Source organism: Oncorhynchus mykiss, chromosome 23 (assembly GCF_013265735.2).
Source record: "Oncorhynchus mykiss isolate Arlee chromosome 23, USDA_OmykA_1.1, whole genome shotgun sequence".
NCBI lineage: Eukaryota > Metazoa > Chordata > Actinopteri > Salmoniformes > Salmonidae > Oncorhynchus > Oncorhynchus mykiss.
Window position 1 is genome coordinate 13889405 of NC_048587.1, and position 20992 is coordinate 13910396.

At 43.4% G+C, this 20992-nt stretch overlaps 1 protein-coding gene across 2 annotated transcripts in view; it reads right to left on the reverse strand.

The window, feature by feature from the left end:
- Positions 1-1593: 1593 nt before the first annotated feature.
- LOC110502306 (TATA-binding protein-associated factor 172) overlaps positions 1594-20992 on the reverse strand; it is a 53833-nt gene continuing 34434 nt past the window's right edge. For both annotated transcript variants that reach the window (XM_036959676.1, XM_036959678.1), the window contains 12 exons: positions 18439-18560; positions 8863-9030; positions 8667-8744; positions 8455-8584; positions 7860-8001; positions 6352-6482; positions 4988-5110; positions 4670-4822; positions 3793-4001; positions 3186-3345; positions 2691-2861; positions 1594-2552 (listed from right to left, as the gene is read on the reverse strand). In XM_036959676.1, the coding sequence (XP_036815571.1) occupies positions 2409-2552; positions 2691-2861; positions 3186-3345; positions 3793-4001; positions 4670-4822; positions 4988-5110; positions 6352-6482; positions 7860-8001; positions 8455-8584; positions 8667-8744; positions 8863-9030; positions 18439-18560 (1731 nt within the window). In that variant the 3' untranslated portion in view covers positions 1594-2408. The remainder of the gene's footprint in view (positions 2553-2690; positions 2862-3185; positions 3346-3792; positions 4002-4669; positions 4823-4987; positions 5111-6351; positions 6483-7859; positions 8002-8454; positions 8585-8666; positions 8745-8862; positions 9031-18438; positions 18561-20992) is intronic.

Genomic DNA, 20992 nt, shown 5'->3' on the forward strand with positions numbered 1-20992 from the left:
TATTGTCGTCTTTTGCATGGCCTCCTTTTCCACCTCTTTCTCTCATCCCTTGATGTTCCACCTGGAGTAAGGTGCTTGACTGGAATGGAAAAATGAAGTGTTCAAATAAATCTCAAAAGAACTGAAATACATTTAAGACCTCTGTTACATTAGGGGTTACTGAAGCAATCAATGTAGGTTTATCAGTTACTTGGAGGGATGATGTTTAAATCATAGGGGTTTAGTTGTACTTCAGAACGCTCATTAATTACCGACTGCCTCAGACCACTCGCAGAACAGTGTTCAATGCTTTTTTTTTGCTCTTCCGCATCTCTATACATAGTCAATATGATTCTCTAGTCTTGTTTATACCTGGCACTAAGGGAACGTTTGGAATTTGAGTCCACATTTTCAGAAATACATCTATTTTAATCATCACCTATCAAAAAAAAGTGGGCACAATTTGAATGTGTACAAGACCAGGACAAAGGAGGCATGTTAGAACCAGCACAAGGTGTAATGATCAGGCAGTTTAATCTTCTTGATATGCCACTAGTCAGGTGGATGGATTATTTTGGCAAAGGAGAAACGCTCACAGGAGTGTGCACAAAATTAGTGAGAAAAGACATGTGCCTATGGATTTTTTGGGGAAACATGGGATCAACACTTCACATGTTGCATTTATAGTTGTGTTCTTCATACCAGAGGGCTGGCTCTAGCCTTTTGTGAGCAATTTTTTTTAGTGGCAGAAAGAAAAAGTGATTACAAAACCAACGGGTGCACCCTGGCGGTCGGGCACGTGCCCAGCATGCCCGGTTGACATTCGACCAGGATTACTACACATTTAGATAATTGGTATATTAGTCTAGCCAGTTGACAAGAAACTGCTGGTGCATAGACTAGAATACACAAACTGTTAAAAATAAATTGAGCGCCAGCCCTGGGTAGACTATGAAAGAAGTGAGATCTACTCAGGGTTTTCAAGAGCTAGGCAGCTTCAGTTAGCTTCATATTCCAGCTCAGGCTTCATCCGTTTCATGACCATGGCTCTTGCGCATCTGCCTGTTTGGAACTGCACGTGGCTAACCCAATGCCAAACTCATTGAAACAATGCGGAAACGTCAATACATGGGGCGAGTCAGTGCCACACTTTAATTACGTGTCGTTATTGCCGTCTGGTGCGCACAAGCAACTTCCCCCCCAATCGAAAGTTTGTGCATAACGTTTCAGATCCATATTACCGTGTAATGTGATCAGTATTTTAACATTTTTATACAGCTGACCCAGGTTAGCTTGGTAACGCTTGAAACCCAACTCGTAGTATAGGGCTTACATGTGCAGCAGTGAAACGACTAGTTAACCTGTCACCTGGTCAAACTAAAGCTGTAGTATCACTGAATAGGTGGTCATCTTCACTTTAAAGCAACATTTACTTTCTCTTGCTTGTCAACATCATGCACCTCTAAAATGTATCCCGTAATCTGTGCCATCATTCCTAAATGCAAGAACACACCCTCTACTGGCCATGTTCAAAGTTATATACAGTGTTCTTCAAATCAACATGGGAATGCAGACTATGGGGACAAGACAGCACGCACAAAACAGGACGCACACTGAAAGGGCTGTAGAATTTATTATAATTCTATTAGTTTAAACAAAAAGCAGAAATTACAGAAATATTTACAGGTCTGCATTCTCTTCTTAAAACTCTGACAAGTCGTGTGTGTGGGGGGCATTTCAGTTTGTCCCTGCAGTGTCGTTCAGAGTAACATTTTACAAGGTTGGGGAGGAGCAGCACTGGCCATGACCATAGCTTTTCCAATCATCTGCCAGGTCAGTCGACAGAGTTCTGTGGTGAGAAAGGTGAAATGAATGTGCTTACACAGGACTATAAGTCCACAACCCAAAACAGCCCCACTAGCCAGCAGCACAGCACAATCCAGTAGCCCGCTATAAAGAGCCAGCACACTGGGGTGTGTTCCTATAGGTCAGCTCACAACGATCACACCTTGTTTTTGACCACATGTCAATGGAGCACTGGTAGTCCTCCAAGAGGGTGAGAGTGCTTTAAGCCTGACGATTATAAGGAGAACCACCACAGGCAGTCCCAAGGACAGACTAGAGGGCCCTCTGTGCCCATGGGAAAAAGAGGGCACAGGGCAGACAGGACTGAAGATGGGAAGGCTTTTAGGTGGTCAAGTCAGTAGGCCTTTGGGTGGGAGAATACCGAGGGAGCCATAGGGATAACCATAGGGGGGGGGGGTTTGAAAACAGAATCCTTGGGGCTTTGGGCAAATGTCAATGTGGCTAAACTTGTGCGTGTGAGGGGGGGGGGACCCCATTCTGAGATTAGCATCCTGAGGGCTGTGTAGAATGACCCTGCTAGGCTGGAGGTGGATGAGCATCATTTAGTCTGGCTGGGTAAGAGGCTAGTGGAGCGTGTGCATGAAGCTATCCAGGTTGTACTCTGTGTCGTACTGCAGCTGATCCCACAGGTCCCCCAGACCGTCCAGCACGTTCTTAATGGAGGCTTTCCCTCCGGACGACAACTCGCCCTTATCATCCTTCCCGTCCTAGACAGAGAGACAAGTTATAGATGGAAACACACACGTCGGACGGGCAAATGGATGCGTGTGTAAAAGAGCAGCATGACCGAGAAACGAAAAGAGTGCACATGCGGAAGTGCGTGTACTTAAGGGAGAGCAACTGACCTTGTCCAGGGTGAAGAGGTTGAGGAGCTGGTCGGTGCCCATACTCTGCAGGCTGGCGTTCTCCTGGCTGATGACCGCATTGGCGATGTTCATCTTGAACTTCTGCAGGCCCATGATCTTCTCTTCTAGAGTGCCCCGAGTGATCAGACGATACACATTCACCACGCGTTTCTGCAACAACAAAAGACACCATTACAAATGTCACTTTTCACTACAGACTGCCAAGCCGGTGCGCATGTTTGAGATCAACTACATTGCAGTCGGCATGCACAGAACCAAGATGAATGATTCTACACCTCAATGGTTGCTCAAACACACCATTGCCTAATTCACACTATAGGGCTGACCCAAACCGCACTGTGTTGGGCCTGGATATCGTCTGTCCATTCCAGCAACTACGGTGGGTGATTAACTAGGCCAGCCAAGTACAGCTTGCCTTGGCTCAGTGTGAAAAGGGGTGTGTGTGTGTGTGTGTCCATGGAGGCAATAGTGTACCTGTCCTATCCTGTGGGCGCGGTCCATGGCCTGTAGGTCTCGCATGGGGTTCCAGTCATGTTCCACAAACACCACCGTGTCAGCACCAGTCAGGTTCAGACCCAGACCACCCACGTGCGTGGTGAGCAGCAGCACGTCAATGGAGGGGTCATTGTTGAACCTGAAAGCGAGCGTGACAGAGCACAGGAGATGGCGAGAGGGAGAATGAGGGGATGAGGGCAAGAGCACGCGAGATGGAGGCTGAGAGAAGGACAGTGCCTTTTAATTCAGATCAAGTTTGTCGAGTTAGACAATGGGTGATGTTACAGCAAAGGCACGGACTGTGCTGGAGTCTGGTGTAGCAACCTAAGCTCCTGACTACAGACACCTGTCAACGTGGGTTCAAGCCTCGGCTCTGCCTACTGTCTGTGCCCAATACCGGTCTCTTAAACTACTTCTAAGGTGTCTGGTCATGAAAAACAAATCACATGGAAGGAGGAGATGGGAGTTTAAAATAAATATTTTTTATATGCTGGCGACACTACTAATCAGGGTATTCCATTATTCCCTGTTTGACACCAACACCATTTATTTGCGTCGCCCAAAGACCATGCTCCTCCTTTATTACCTGGAGACGATGGCGTGGCGCAGGCTCGCCTGCACGCTGCCATCAAGTCGCAGGTAGGTGACGGTGGGCAGCTGGAGCTTGAGCAGGTCGTGCTCCACGATGTCCAGCATGCTTTTCAGCTGACAGAAGATCAACACTCTGTGTTGGGCAACCACCGCCTCTGTGCCCTCCGCTGAGCCACTGCTGCCTAGACCACAGTCCAACAACAACTGGAGAAGGGAAGAGGGGGGGAAGCTCAGGATTACAACATACTCAGTGTTTTGATCTGCAGGTGTTTTAGTATGGAGTTCAGAGTGTAGGCGATAGACCGATATCGGCACCTCACCCCACTATCCCCATCACTGCCACTTCTGAAGCAGAGGAGATTGGGGGGGGGGTAGAATGGTACCTGTGAAGGCTGAGAGGGGGTAGGGGTGGTGCGGGGCTAGATTGGGTTAATTGTGTCAGCATGCTTCAGTTCGACTCACGCCTAAGCAAGCAGAACTCTGCTAGGCAAAAAAAAAAAAACGAGTGTGCTCGCATACTCCCTTAAGACAGTAGCTTAAAAATGAGGATAAAAGCGGCAATAGTACTGTTTGTCCATTTTGAGACACCGTAGCTAGTATACTATTCCTCAAAATAGTCAGAATTAAGCCAACTCAATAAATCTTATTCGTCATTGAAGAATCCCTAATGTTGACTTATCACAGAGGAAGGGGCGTAGACTTCAGGTTGCCCCCCCAAAATAATTTTGTGCACAAGCAACCCCCAAAACAACATTGCTGAAGACCAAAACGTCATGATTTACACAAACCGTTCCAAACCGTTTCAGCTGGGACGCATGCAGACAGACGCCTTTAGTGGTACCCAGAGGTAAGGTATAGGGGAAGAGTGGTACCTGTTTGAGGGCTGAGAGTTTAGGCGAATGCTGGATGTCTCGAAGGCTGGAGTGTTGTGCTGCCAGCTGGTCTGTGATGCGCTTGTACTCAGGGTGCTGTGGCAGCAGTACCAGGCCTGGGTGGTTACACAGCTTCCTCAAGTACTGCAGAGCCTGGAGGGAAGAGGACATTAATAACAAATAGCAAGTAGGGTTTCCACAGACTTAACATGAATGCAGGTCACATTCACATGTGAGAAGCTCAGTAGAGAAAAATACCCGTTTCATGGTCAGGGACAATCCAAAAACTACAAAGGCAGTCACATAATGTGTGTGTACCTGGAACACGTGGCCCGTGGCCTTCAGCTTGGGCTTCTCCTCCTCCTGGGTGGAGGCTGTAGAGATGGTGTCCTCCACACCGACCTTGGCCCGGGACTTGGCAAAGTCCTCATACAGCTGAACCTGGGGACAGAGAGAGGGACAGATTGTTTGAGCAATGGCAGGCACAGAATTGCTCATTTAAAAATAACTTAATGAGTAGTTATTTGGGATGAACATTCTACACAGTCCGTCTGCAACGTAGTCAATATTAAACACGCACGCAGATTGTATGTATACAAGCTACATACAAGGCTTTCATTTAATGGATTGAAACATTACGTTTTGTAGCAGCCTCAGCTTCTATGGTGACTAGAAAGTGGAAAACACACAAGTGAATGCTTTTCTCTCCAAATGAAGACAGTATCTATAGTACCAGTCAAAAGTTGACTCATTCAAGGGTTTATTTATTTTGAATAGTTGAAGACATCAAAAATATGAAAAAATTGAGTAACCAAAAAAAGTTCAATCAAAATATATATTTTATATTTGAGATTCTTCAAAGTTGCCACCCTTTGCCCTGAGCTTTTCACTCTTGGCATTCTCTCAACCAGTTTAATGAGGTAGTCACCTGGAATGCCTTGTTAAAAGTTAATTTGTGGAATTTATTTCCTTCTTAATGCGTTTGAGCCAATCAGTTGTGTTGTGACAAGGTAGGGTTGGTATACAGAAGATGGTATTTTACCAAATAAGTCCATATAAATGGCAAGAACAGCTCAAGTAATCAAAGAGAAACAGTCCATTATTACTTTAAGACATGGTCAGTCAATCTAGAAAATGTCAAGTACTTTGAAAGTTTCTTCAAGTGCAGTCGCAAAAACCATCAAGTGCTACAATAAAACTGACTCTCATGAGGACCATCACAGGAAATTAAATCCGTTACCTCTGCTGCAGAAGATCAGTTCATTAGAGATGCCAGTCTCAGAAAATCTGCAATTGACTGCACCTCAGATTGCAGCCCAAGTAAATGCTTCAGAGTTTAAGTAACAGACACATCTCAACATCAACTGTTCAGAGGAGACTGCGTGAATCAGGCCTTCATAGTCGAATTGCTGCAAAGCAACCACTACTAAAGGACACCAATAATAACAAGAAACGTGCTTGGGCCAAGAAACACAAGCAATGGGCATTAGACTGGTGAAAATCTGTTGTTTGGGCTGATGAGTCCAAATTGGAGATTTTTGGTACCAACCGCCGTGTCTTTGTGAGACGCAGTTGTGTTGTGACAATGTAGGGTTGGTATGCAGAAGATGGTATTTTACCAAATTGTATGTACTGTACGTGACGTTGTAAGTGTTTCAAGGTGGGCCCTCCATGTGGCGTACCTGTAGAGGGCTGAGGTTGCAGTAGTAGTCCTGGATGATCTTGGGGGGCAGGTCCTGCAGCACGTCCTTTTTCATCCTCCTCAAGAGGAAGGGCAGAACTTGGCGATGCAGCGCCTCCATGGCCAGCACCCCTGAAGGGGAACACCGTCATTACAAGATACTAACACCACTGTCAGTGTGAGAGTGTAAAGACAGCATCTTCAGGGTCATGTTTATTAGGGCACACCATATGCTACGGAAACCAACAAGGGTTTCTTAAGTACAGATGGCACTAAACTGAAGAAACGGCGAGGTACTAAATAGGGTTGTGACAATACCAGTATCGCAACACACTGAAATATTGTGGCAATGAAACAAAAACAAAGCAGATTTGAAAGTCTAGGTTTGTTTGAAATTACATGTCACCAATTACTGTTTGAAAAATATTTTAATGAAGGGGGGGGGGGGGGGGGGGGGGGGGAGTCAGATCTTTTACCTAAATGTGGTGTCGTTCTAAACACTAAATCAACAGCACGTGGAGGAGGCATACAAGGTAATGTGGATGGAGAAGGAAATTAATTGCTTTACAATGACCATCAAGATGTACCCTTTCCATGCACACCAAATATGTTTGCACTTTTGGCAACTTGACCTAGATTGCATACTCGTAAAAATACGACCATAGTGCATGATCTATGGCGGTGGGGGGGATTCTTATGACATTGCCAACCGTAAGATTTGAGTTTGCTTTCCAAAAAAGACTAGGGTCCAGATTAACACACTTCTTACAAAAACTTAATTTAAGGATCCATCCTTTTTTTAAACAAACCAAACCAATCCGATACCAATAAAAGAGTTGTTAAGTGCAATTCCTCAGCAATATCTTTAGATAATGACTTTCTTACGAACTTCTCAAATATCATACTATAAAGACATGTTGCTAGGCAACCGATTTAGCTAGCCATCTAGCTATGGCAATCATGTTAGCATATTTCATACTGAGATTACTGTTCTAAAACATGTTCTAGGGTTTAAAATAATCAATACTGAAACGTTCAGATGAAGTTTAAGTGAATTAAACATTAATTTATTCTCTCACTGCCCTGAGTTTAAGGGTTTAGCCATCTTGGGAATGAAAAACATTTTCAATAAACGTATTTAAGAAACTACATTTGTTCTTGACCTTGCTTAAGGAGAAGGAGAAACAAATAGCACAAGACATTTTTCAAGAACCATTGAGGAATAGCAACTTGCTTACCTTTCTTCTAAAGTCTATCGTTAATTTTTTTTTAATGGAAGTTAAGAAAATTCTTAAGGTTTTGTAAATCTAGGCCCAGGGCTGTACCTTTCAAATTAAGAGTTTAATAGGTTAAAGGAGCAAAGAGTCATCCACATCGGGCTAATTTTTGCCATGGAAAATTGCAATTCTGCTAAATTGCAATTCTCACAACCCATTTCAAGTGCCAAATGAACAAGATCCAGCTTCCGTGCACTCAGGGCTGATGACCACACCAAAATCAGATCTTTACCGGCCTCCTGCTCACGCGATGAGCTCTTGGCATCACGGCTGGCCAGGATGGGCTTGCCGTAGCGGGCAGCAAACTGCCGTTCTGTGCCCAGGAAGCCGGGCATGAGGAAGTCAAAGAGCGACCACAGCTCCAGAACATTATTCTGGGGAGAGGTGGGAGAAGGAGAAAAAGAGAGAGCGAGTTGTATTAGACTGAAATAAACACTAAGATTTACAAGTACTCAATGCTCGGGTTTAACTAATCTAAAATAAATCTGTATCAGAGTAGACAATAAGCACAATCTACCCTACATTACCATTAATGTCACAGGCTTGGCATAAAGTCTTTACTTCATTTCATCGACTAATACACCTGTCAATGTAAAACTAATACATCCAACCAACCCACAGAGTGGAGGAACTGGAATCATTAGGCCAGAATAGAGAAATTATTAGGCAACATGAATCTAATGCAGTGAGGATCATGGTTTGAAGATTAGTACCAAAACAAAACACACTGCAAGTGTGTTAGCAACTTAAAATCAGATGTATTTCCACTGCAGAAGCCGTCGCTCATTCTTCACTGATTAAAATGGAAAACGTTTCATGTCCCCCACCTGGATGGGCGTTCCTGATAGGATAACTCGGAAGTTGGCGGCCAACTGCTTTATGGCTTTTGAGAGCTTGGTCTTCCCGTTCTTGATCACATGGCCCTCGTCGAGGATACAATAATTGAATTTTACATTCCTAAAACAAAAAAATGAAACATAAGTTATTTATAAAATCACTTATCCAGCCTTCCAAATAAGAGAATATATAAATAAATCACCTAAAAAAGTCAATGTCGTTCCGTACAACATCATAAGAGGCCACTACCAGGTTGTGCTTTTTCACTTGATGCTGTAAACTGCAAAACAAAAATGTCAACGTGAATAATTGAAACAAATGACGCTGTGTTCTACTCAATCTCTGTGGTGGAATCATGTGCATGTTTGGGTGGGTCAGGGTCGGTACAGGGGTCTTACCGTGCTCGCTCTGTAGGGGGTCCCGTGTAGTGCAGTGGGTTCAGGTACTCTTTGGTGCAGAACTTGCCCACCTCATCCACCCAGTGACCTGTCAGGGTGGGGGGGCACACCACCAGAGAGGGTAGGGGGGTGCTGTCTGCCGCCTTGGTTTTGGCATACTCCTGTGCCCTGTACACAATATAACAATTAACATGACAACTCCTTTTACAACAGAGGAGCCTCTCCAATGTGCTGACGGTGTACATTTGAAATTCAAACTGTGGGCGCATTTCAAGACAACTACACTGCAGTTGCCTGCCAGATTTCACAATGCCTGGATATGCATTTAGTAGGGATGTAACAATTTAGTGATACAATTGTGTCGGGGACCGATGCGTATCTTAAACATAAAAATACATTTAAAAAATAAAAAATAAATAAAATAGGTCCGTGAACCCCAAACCGATCCAAATGTAGCATGCGTCGGTCAGAAAATCGATTAAAACTTTACGAATCACTGGATCAAATTATTTTGCTTATTATTCTTTCTACCCTCAAAAATACAGTTCATCTTTAGTCAAAATGCATGTGTCCTCTCCTTCAGTGTCAAACTTCATGTAACCAGGGACCAAATAAAACAAAATAAATGTAATTGGAGGCACTCCCAACCTAAGTCAGGAGCACCAGAAAATAACTAATATTTAACTACTCCATTACTCAAAATGAAAGTAGGTCTAATTAAATGTAATAATCGTAAAGGTAGAATAAACCTCTAGAATGACAGTTTTTGTATTTATTTTCGGTAATACCAATTATCCCAAAGACATTCTTTAAAAACTATACTCAGACTAAGAGCAAATAACATTTATAGAATACAAAAGGGAACATTTTACATCTTCCTAAGTCAGAGGGTGGTTTTAACCTTAAAATTTGTAATTGTATCAACTAGCTACCCAAGGCTTTAACTCGCGACATCTAGTTAAATGCGTTAAAGAGGAACAATGGGTACATATTGAAGATGCACATGCTCATCTCTAGACTCTAAACCAAAAATCACTCCCTAAAAACACAACCTTACGGAATAATCCTTGGATAGCTTTTCAGAAATCACTTATTAAAAATATCCCATGTGGACCAATTTAAGGCACAAGTGACTTTGTAACAGGAAATACATTTATTTCCATGACAAAATTCAAATGCAATTTTGGACTGACTAATGTAGATTTAGTTAAACATTACATATGAAGACATTCAGAGCAACCTAGAGGTAATCTTGTTTTGAGTCAGAAAAGGATGCTCATGATAGGGAAGGTATACAAAACCTTGCAGAAAACATATCCAACTAACAATCTCTTGGTTCCAATAGTTTATATTTTTATCTAAGACTTAAAAATAACTGATGGCACAAGGAGGGAAAGTTTAAGCATAACTAATAAAATTAGGTTCAAAATGTAGACTTAATCCAATATAAACTAACGTATCAAATGTATTACACAAGACAATTCACATTCTACAGCACAATGTCAGAGTCATGTCTTACAGTGCATTCTGAAAGTATTTGACCCCTTCCTCCACATTGTTACTTCACAAAAATAAAATAAAAACAGAAACACCTTATTTACATAAGTATTCATAAGATCCTTTGCTATGAGACTCGACATTGAGCTCAGGTTTTCCATTCATCATCCTTCAGATGTTTCCACAACTTCCACCTGTGTTAAATTCAGAGCAAAAACCAAGCCATGAGGTTGAAGGAATTGTCCGTAGAGCTCAGACAGGATTGTGTCGGGGCACAGATCTGGGGAAGGGTAACAAAAAATGTCTGCAGCATTTAAGGTCCAAGAACAGTGGTCTCCATTCTTAAATGGAAGAAGTTAGGAACCACCATTCCTAGAGCTGGCTGCCCGACCAAACTGACCAATCAGGGAGGTGACCAAGAACCCAATGGTCACTGACAGAGCTCCTCTGTGGAGATGGGAGAACCTCCCAGAAGGACAACCATCTCTGTAGCACTCCACCAAATCAGGCATTTATGGTAGAGTGGCCAGATGTCACTCAGTTAAAAGGCACATGACAGCCCCCTTGGAGTTTGCCAAAGGGCACCTTAATGGACTCTCAGACCATGAGAAAAGACTGAACTCCTTGGCCTGAATGCCAAGAGTCACATCTGGAGGAAACCTGGCACCATCACTACAGTGAAGTATGGTGGTGGCAGTATCACGCTGTGGGAATGTTTTTCAGGGGTAGGGACTGGGAGACCAGTCAGGATAGAGGGAAAGACCAAACGGAGCAAAGTACAGAAAGATCCTTGACAAAAACCTTCTCCAGAGCACTCGACCTCAGACTGGAGCGAATGTTCAGCTTCCAACAGGACAACAACCCTAAGCACACAGCCAAGACAACGCAGGAGTGGCATTGGGACAAGTCTCTGAATGTCCATGAGTGGCCCAGCCAGAGCCTGACTTGAACATCTCAAGAGACCTGAAAATAGCTGTGCAGCAATGCTCCCTATCCAACTTGACAGAGCTTGAGGGGATCTACAGAGAAGAATGGGACAAACTCCAAATACAGGTGTGCCAAGCATGGTCATTGATCTCCTTTAGAATCTATCCCTTTTCTTTCTGTGCCCCCAAATGTTTGGATATGCTGGTAAAGTTGCCAGGTTGTTAGCTAACCAATTAGGTAACATCACTGAACAACGTCTAAACAATTGTTTAACGACATTGACGAGCGAGTAGTTTAACAACGGCCCACGACATGGTTTAATGCAAAAGGCAGCCCCGGTGATCCGCTATAAGGAAGAGAAACGTTGCGCAGGTAATATGGAGGTGGTCTTTAGATCTTGTTGGGCTAGACTCAAGCCGTTTACACTGTAGCAATGGCGCAACTATGACGCTAACAAATCTGCACTCACTTGTTTCTCTATGGTACTCGGAAACAAAATGGTACAGGGGAAGCCTCGATTATAAACCCCTTAACATAATTATCTAGGATAATTTTCATAGTAACCGTGCGCCAAAAATGAAACCTAAGTATTTTATTGAATATGCAACCAAATTCGTCGCACTTTAGAGCCCTGCATATAATTGTGTGTTGACAATCATTAAATCTACCAGTCATTTTGCATGCCGAACAACCCAAGGCAATATCAGTAGCCTAGTCAAATTGCTCGCTGGGCCCAGCTTCGCATGCCGACCAAAGCAAGGTATGCAGACCGTTTCTGATCTTGCACATGTACGCGGCACCTACAGCATGCAAATATGGCTTGTGAAATTCAGCCTCATGAGTTGTGTAAACTAGGGCTGTGGTGGTCATGAAATTGTCAGCCGGTGCTTGTCCAGCAAATAACTACCGGTCTCACGCTAATTGACAATTAAAACACATTTAGCATCTACAGGCTTCCACGCATAGCCTACAAGCCACTGGAACACTTAACAGTCTACACAATCACAATAAATCAGTTTTACACCGGTCTAAAGAAACATGACATTTAGAAAATGTATATTTCAGAAGAACAGACTAGCATATCTAAGTAGACCTTTGTTAGGTCCTGATCTGGCTATGCCGTACGGCTGTGGGCTACACTAGTTCATTTAGCAGATAAGATTTGCTCACAATTCCGTGGCATTACTTTATAGTATGAAGAATACAATTTAACACAGCTGAATAAAATACAGGATATTTTCTGCAAACTATTTGAAGGAGAGCACACATGCGGCTATTCTGTGTTGAGCGGTTAACAAAGAAACAGGCTCTCCTATACGCTTCATTCGGGAGTCGTTTATGCAACTTTAGTTGCGAGACAAACGTTGGGCTGTGTGATTTGATTACATTCTAAATCTGCATGATGTGACTGAGGATTAGGAAAAAAAGTTGCATGAAAGGCATGAGCTCTGCTTTGTTTTGTTTTTTTGCACACACTTCAGCCTCTCATTCACAATTTGACAAGCTCTTTATAATGCCTTGAATTTTCAGGCGGAATCCCCTTTGTATGGCTGTAATACCCCCTTTAAAAAAAATCCCTTTTGCGGCCATTGGCCGCTGTGCTGAATAATTCATTGTAATTCCTTTCTCCTGGCTGCGTGCTCCTCTCACATATCTCAAGTCTTATTAGCTAATGCCCGGCATGTAGTCGGGTCCTTCTCACATGCTACAAAACACAGACATGGTCGGAGATGCAACTGCACGCGTCATTATCGAATTACGAGGTGCATATTGAAGATGTTGGAAGAACTGTCCAGATTTACTTTGTCAGCCAACAAGATGAGTAGGCCTAACGAACAGCAAAAGCCTATTATTGCCCATAGTACAAAAGTTAACTCATTCTATTGGGCAACTTGTCCTACTGTGCGAGAAATAAAAATTCCAAAACATAGTCTGGGACAGTTGTGGGATGCGATAGATGCCAAGTTACTAACCACGAGCATCAAGACCTTTAAAAGCAATGAGGCTGATGCAACAGCGCAGAACGTTTGTTGATAAGCGCAGCAATGCTCACACAGCAGTAGGCAAAACACCATTCTCAAAAGTGACGGCAAAATCGATTATGCATGTAATTCTTCCCCAAACTTAACTCACGCGCCACCTACGTATGCCAGTCTAATCCACTTTACAACCAGTGCAATGTGCTTAAATTAAGTTATTTGGACACTAGTTATGATACAAGCCTTATCAAAACATATAGGCCTATGGGCTAGGCTACATGAGGTGTGTGAATAGGATTTGAAAAGGGCAGCAAAATGGCATGCGGTATTTGCCTTACTACACACAAGCTGGGCATCATTCACAAGTGACAGTCACAAGTGATACGCTAATAATGTCACCCATCAGGCTATTCTTGATATATACACAAAATGTGTGCGAAATTAGTTTTGATTTAGAATGGACCAGTAACATGCACCCGTCTCGGAACGGCGGGAGGATGCTTTTCCTGTGGTTCATTTTCATGCCAGGTAAGCTATACTCATTGTGTCGCTTTGTAACATGTGATTAATATTAGTAAAGTCAATAAATATAGTAGGCCTAGCCTATAGAAAGCTGATGGGATCCTGTTTTTAATAGAGGCGATCAAAAATCAGTTCTCACAAAATTGCATAGCCAATACAAATGTTGCGCAACATGAGCTCTCATGAAGTGTTTGATTAGATTTGATTACATTTGCATTGATGTCAGAGTGATTAGAGGGACAATAGCGTGCCGAGTACCAGGCGGTAGGCTACTGACCATCAGAAAAATCAGCGCTTAGTTACCATGACTAAACGGTGTGGTGGTATAACGGTCACCGCAACAGCCCTAGTGACAACCTTACGTAATTTACTAGGTTGTCATCTACAATGCTTTCAGAAAGTATTCACAACCCTATACTTTTGACATTTTGTTGTGTTACAAAGTGGGATTCAAATGTCTTTTAAAAAAAAAAATACAATCTACACAAAATACTGTCAGTAGAAGAAAAATGCTAACATTTGTAAAAAATAAAATAAAAACAATCTTGATTCGGTAAGTATTCAACCCCAAGTCAATACATGTTTGAAGTGATGACAGCTGTGAGTCTTTCTGGGTAAGTCTACGAGAGCTTTCCACATCTAGATTGTGCAACATTATCCTATTATTCTTTAGAAAATTCTTCAAGCTCTGTCAAATTGGTTGATCACTGTTAGACAACCATTGAGGTCTTTCAATAGATTTAAGCATATTTAAGTCAACTCTGCCACTTAAGAACATTCACCGTCTTCTTGGTAACCTACTCCAGTGTAGAGTTGGCCTCGTGTTTTAGGTAATTGTCCTGCTGAAAGAAGAATTAATCTCAGTGTCTGGTTGAAAGCAGACAACCAGGTTTTCCCTCTTGGATTTTGCCTGTGCTAACTCCCCAGTCCTTAACAATTACAAGGATACCCATAACATGATGCAGTCAGCACTATGCTTGAAAACAAGGAGTGGTACTGTTGTATTGAACCCAAACATAATTTGTATTCAGGACGAAAAGTTAATGCTTTGCCACATTTTAAAACTTTAGTGCCTTGTTGCAAACAGGATGCAGGAAGACTGTTTCTGTACAGGCTTCCTTCCACTCAGGCAATGAGGTTAGTATTGTAGCGTAACTACAATGTTGATCCATCAGTTCTCCTATCCCAGCCATTAGTCACCATTGGCCTAATGGAGAAATCAATGAGCGGTATCCTTCCTCTGAAAACAGAGTTCAAAAGGACGCCTGTATCTTTGTAGTGACTGGGTGTATTGATACACCACCCAAAGAGTAATTAATAATTGTGCCATGCGCAAAGGGATATTCAATGACAACTTTTTTATTTAACCATGCAAGGCATTGGAAAATCTCCCTGGTCGGTGTGGTTGAAACGGTTTGAAATTCACTGGTCGACTGACGGACCTAACAGATAATTGTGTGTGGGGTAGAGATGTAGTCATTCAAATATCACCTTAAACACCATTATTGCACACAGAGCGTGGTCATGCAACTTGTGACTTTAGGAAAATATTTAGGCTTGCCTTGAAAAGGTTGATGGCGCCGAAGAGGATGGCTGACATTTCACATGCTCCTAACCAACCGAGCTGCAATACGGAAGTGGTCAGATGACGCGGATGCTACAGGACTGTTTTGCTAGTACAGACTGGAATATGTTCCGGGATTCATCCAATGGCATTGAGGAGTATACTACCTCAGTCATAGGTTTCATCAATAAGTGCATCGATGACATCGTACCAACAGTGACCGTAAGTACATATCCCAACCAGAAGCCATGGATTACAGGCAACATCCGCCATGGAGCTAAAGGCTAGATCTGCCGCTTTCAAGGAGCGAGACACTCAGCAGGATTTCTTATAAGCGTCCGAATACAGGATTAAGACTGAATCCTACTACACGGACACTCAGATTTGGCAGAGGTTGAAAACTATTAGGAGCTACAAAGGGAAACACAGCCGCGAGCTGCCCAGTGACGTGAGCCTACCAGACGAGCCAAATGCCTTTCATGCTCACTTCGAGGCAAGCAACACTGAAGCACCAGCTGTTCTGGATGACTGTGATAAGTTGGTAGCCGATGTGAGCAAGACCTTTAAACCGGTCAACATTCACAAAGCCGCAGGGCCAGACGGATTACCAGAACGCATACTCAAAGCATGCGGACCAACTGGCAAGCGTCTACGCTGACATTTCCAACCTCTCCCTGACAGAGTCTGTAATACCTACATGTTTCAAGCAGACCACCATAGTCCCTGTGCCCAGTCCCTGTGCCCACAAAGCTCATCACTAAGCTAAGGACCCTGGGACTAAAACATCTCCCTCTGCAACTGAATCCCAGACTTCCAGACTTCCTGACTTGTCTGCCACGCTGATCCTCAACACTGGGACCCCTCAGGGGTGTGTACTGAGTCACCCCTACTGTACTCCCTGTTCACCTACAACTGCGTGGCCAAACACGATGCCAACACCATCATTAAGTTTGCTGATGACAGTGGTAGGCCTGATCACCGACAGCGATGAGAACGCCTATAGGGAGGTGGTCAGAGAACTGGCAGTGGGGTGCCAGGACAACCTCTCCCTCAATGTGCTCAAGACTAAGGAGCTGATCGTGGACTACAGGATAAGGCGGGCCGAACAGGCCCCCATTAACGTCGACGGGGCTGTAGTGGAGCAGGGTCGAGAGTTTCAAGTTCCTTGGTGTCCACATCACCAACAAACTATCATGGTCCAAACACACCAAGACAGTTGTGAAGAGGGCACCAAAAACTTTTCCCCCTCAGGAGACTGAAAAGATTTGGCATGGGTCCCCGGATCCTCAAGAAGTTCTACAGCTGCACCGTCGGGCACCGGTTGCATCACCGCCTGGTATGGAGACTGCTCGGTATCTGACCGTAAGGCGCTAGAGGGTAGTGCGTACGGCCAAGCTTCCTGCCATCCATACAATAGGCAGAGGAATGAGGAAAGCCCATAAAATTGTCAGACTCCAGTCATACTGTTCTCTGCTACTACACAGCAAGTACCGGAGTGCAAAGTCTAGAACCAAAAAGCTCCTTTACAGCTTCTACCACCAAGCAATAAGAGTGCTGCACAACGGACTATTTACATTCACACCCCCTCCATTTGTTTTGTACACTGCTGCTCCTCACGTTTATTATTTATGCAGTCACCCCTAAATGGAAAATGACTCAGTACCCCACATATATAGCCTCGTCATTTTATTCTGCTACTTTATTATTTTAATTTGATAAATATTTTCTTGACTCTTCTTGAACTGCACTGTTATAGGCTTGTAAGTAAGCATGTCACGGTAAAGTCCACACTTGTAGTCGGCACATGTGACAGTTTGATTTGAATACAGACATTTTTAGAAATTAATTAAATGTTTTGAGTCAATTACTGACATTATGCGGTATTGTGTGTAGGCCAGTAACAAGCAACTTTATCCATTTTAAATTCAGGCTGTAACAAAATGTGGAAAGAGTCAAGGGGTGTGAATTATTTCTGAAGGCATGTGCTGTTGAAAATGGGGCGTACAATAGATTTGATTTTGATTGTTCAGATTCACCATGAGCAATAGTTTTGGTATTTTTGCAATGTGTATATGGTACAATGTGTATATTGTAATTTTGTAATATGAAAATAAACTTTCCCTGTATAACGAGGACAGCGATCATGTTTGCGAGGCGCACTGCATGGCCGAAGCCAGAGATCACTCTGCAAAGACTTCCAAATGGTCAAAACCATTCGATTTTGAGATGGGGTGAAATCCAAAGTTGTGCTGTATTTTAAAATGGTCTCATCTGTAATTTGTAAACGATAAATATTGATACATTACTAGCTCAAACACTTAATTCAGAGATTAGTGGAGCAGCAATGTAAGGCACTGCATCATAGAGCTAGAGGTATCACAGTCCGGGATCGAACCTGGGTTCTGTAGTATCACAACCAGCAGTGATTGGGAGTCCCATAGAGCAGCTCACAATTGGCCCAGCGTCGTCCAGGTCAGAGGAAGGTTTGGCCGGGGTAGGCCGTCATTGTAAGTAAGAATTTGTTCTTAACCGACTTCCCTAGTTGAATAAAAAAAAAGTACACATTTTTTTTATGTGTTACTTAATTTGCTAAAATTACAAGTTAATTAGTGGGGGAGTAAAACTATAGGCTACATTGACCCCCTAATCTGGTAGAAGGCTGATAGATACCTAGTCTCCCTTGTGTCTCAGCTCCATATATAGTCCATACACATGCATAACTCCCACACAAAACACCCAGCTCATGAGCGCCATATCAGCAGCAGGTTCATTTATAAAGGAAAATTGTGGTTATTCAACAAAAGTTAATGTATTGAATCAGATCGTTCTCTAATCAAACCGAAACGCTTCAAACTAAAAAACATAGTTCCTGTATCGTATTGAGCACATGCATCTAGATAGGCATGGTCTTGAAAAGGAAAGAGGCACATCCCTAGTATTTAGCATATCACCTTACCACATTCTGACATAGTAATATGATGCCGAACTGCGCAGTTGATGACATGCAACCATTTGTTGATAAATGCAGCACAACTGCAATATAGTCGGCCTAGAACGTAAGTAGTGTGTGGTCATGCAGGTCAGTACCTGAGGTAGTGGTCCCCAGCCAGGATGCAGATGGACTGCAGGGTCTTGCCCAGTCCCATGTCATCACAGAGAATACCGTGGAGCTTGTACTTGTTCAGGAAGGACAGCCAGTTCACTCCGTCCTGGAGAGATCAAAGTTATTGAAACTGTCTATCAAATAATTTTACATACTAGCTATGACAGAGCAGACAACCATGGGATGCAATGAGCTGTTGCACTGCGTTTGTGAGTCAAAGGATTCACGCAAACATCTTCACCGTGCTTATATTGATTGTACGAGATGGACTACATAGAAGTCGGACTGCACAAATCACTTTGTATCCCAAACAACTAATCAAACACTGAATGTCACAGTGGCATGCTTATTCTGCACCAGTCTAAATGAGTTTATGCTGGGGTATAAAAGCTGAGCATAGTCCTATCCATTGTTGACCAGCAGAAGTTTTATTCCAAAACTCTGCAGGGTTCCATTACACTAGAGAGATAGATGTTGGGCTCAGCAGGATACCAGCAGAGTACACAAGCCCATCAATTCTACCATTTTTTATTTTATTTGTTCTGTCCAAAAAGTAATGTCAGCAGCAGCCGACATCCCTGCAGCATTTAAAAGCAATCCCTTTTTGTAGAGCTTTGCCAAAAAACAACGACACTAAAAATGAAGTGGAAAGTGCTGAATAGGTAACATTTACCATTACTTTTTTTTTTACTTTGCACAAAATAATCCAAAACGAATTGCAAATACATCCAGGTTACCTTTAGAATAATTTGTGCCGTCGGGAAGTATTCAGACCACTTGACTTTTCCAAATTGTTATGTTACAGCCTGATTCTAAAATTGATTTTTTTTAAAGTGTATCCTTAGTAATCTACGCACAATACTCCATAATGACATAGCGAGAAAGTTTAGCAGATATTAAATAAACACAAATGCCTTAATTACATAAGTATTCAGACCCTTTGCTATGAGACTCGAAATTGAGCTCAGGTGCATTCTGTTTTCATTGATCATCCTTGAGATGTTTCTACAACTTGATTGGAGTCCACCTGTGGTAAATTCAATTGATTGGACATGATTTGGAAAGGCACACACCCATCTCTATAAAAACGTCCCACAGTTGACAGTGCATGTCGGAGGAAAAACAAACCCAGGAGGTCGAAGGAATTGCCTGTAGAGCTCCGAGACAGGATTGTGCTGAGGCACAGATCTGGGGAAGGGTACCAAAACATTGCTGCAGCATTGAAGGTCCAAGGACAGTGGTCTTTATCATTCTTAAATGGAAGAAGTTTGGAGCCTCCAAGACTATTCCTAGAGCTGGCTGCCCGGCCAAACTGACCAATTGGGGGACAAGGGCCTTGGTCAGGGAGGTGACGACTCTCGGAACATAAAAAAAAGGAATCTCAGGTCTGATGAAACCTAGATTAACCTTGAGCCTGAAAGGCAAGTGTCACATCTGGAGGAAACCAGGTACCGCTCATCACCTGGCCAATACCACCCCTACTGTGAAGCATGGTGGTGGCAGTATCATGCTGTGGGGATGTTTTTCAGCAGCAGGGACTGGGAGACGAGTCAGGATCAAGGGAAAGGGGAACCAAGGAAAGTAGAGAGATCACTGAGGTAAACCTGCTCAAGAGTGGCATTGTCATGCTGGAGGCTCATGTCAGGATGAGACTGCAGGAAGGGTACCACATGAAGGAGGATGTCTTCCCTGTAACGCACAGCGTTGAGATTGCCTGCAATGACAACAAGCGCAGTCTAATGATGCTGTGACACCACCCCAGACCATGACGGACCCTCCACCTCCAAATCGTTCCCGCTCCAGAGTACAGGCCTAGGTGTAATGCTCATTCCTTCGACGATAAACGCAAATCCGACAATCACACCTGGTTAGACAAAAGCAAGCCCTCCATTTGGCAAATCTGACCATAATTCTATCCTCCTGATTCCTGCTTACAAGCAAAAACTAAAGCAGGAAGTACCAGTGACTCACTCAATACGGAAGTGGTCAGGTGACACGCATGACACTACAGGACTGTTTTGCTAGCACAGACTGGAATATGTTCCGGGATTCATCCAATGGCATTGAGGAGTATACCACCTCAGGTCATAGGTTTCATCAATAAGTGCATTGACGACAGTCCCCACAGCAACCGTACGTACATATCCCAACCTGAAGCCATAGATAATAGGCAACATCCACATCGAGCTAAAGGCTAGAGCTGCCACTTTTAAGGAGCGGGACACTAATCCGGACGCTTATAAGACATCCCACTATGGCCTCAGATGAACCATCAAACAGGCAAAGCTTCAATACAGGACCTAGATTCTACACCGGCTCTGACGCTCGTTTGATATAGCAAGGCTTGAAAACTATTAGGGACTACAAAGGGAAACCCAGCCATGAGCTGCCCAATGAGGCTGAATGCCTGTTTTGCTCACTTCGAAGCAAGCAACACTGAAGCATGCACGAGAGCACCAGCTGTTCTGGATGACTGTGATAATGCTCTCTGTAGCCGATGTGAACAAAACCTTTAACCTCTTGATCCTACTTGAGACG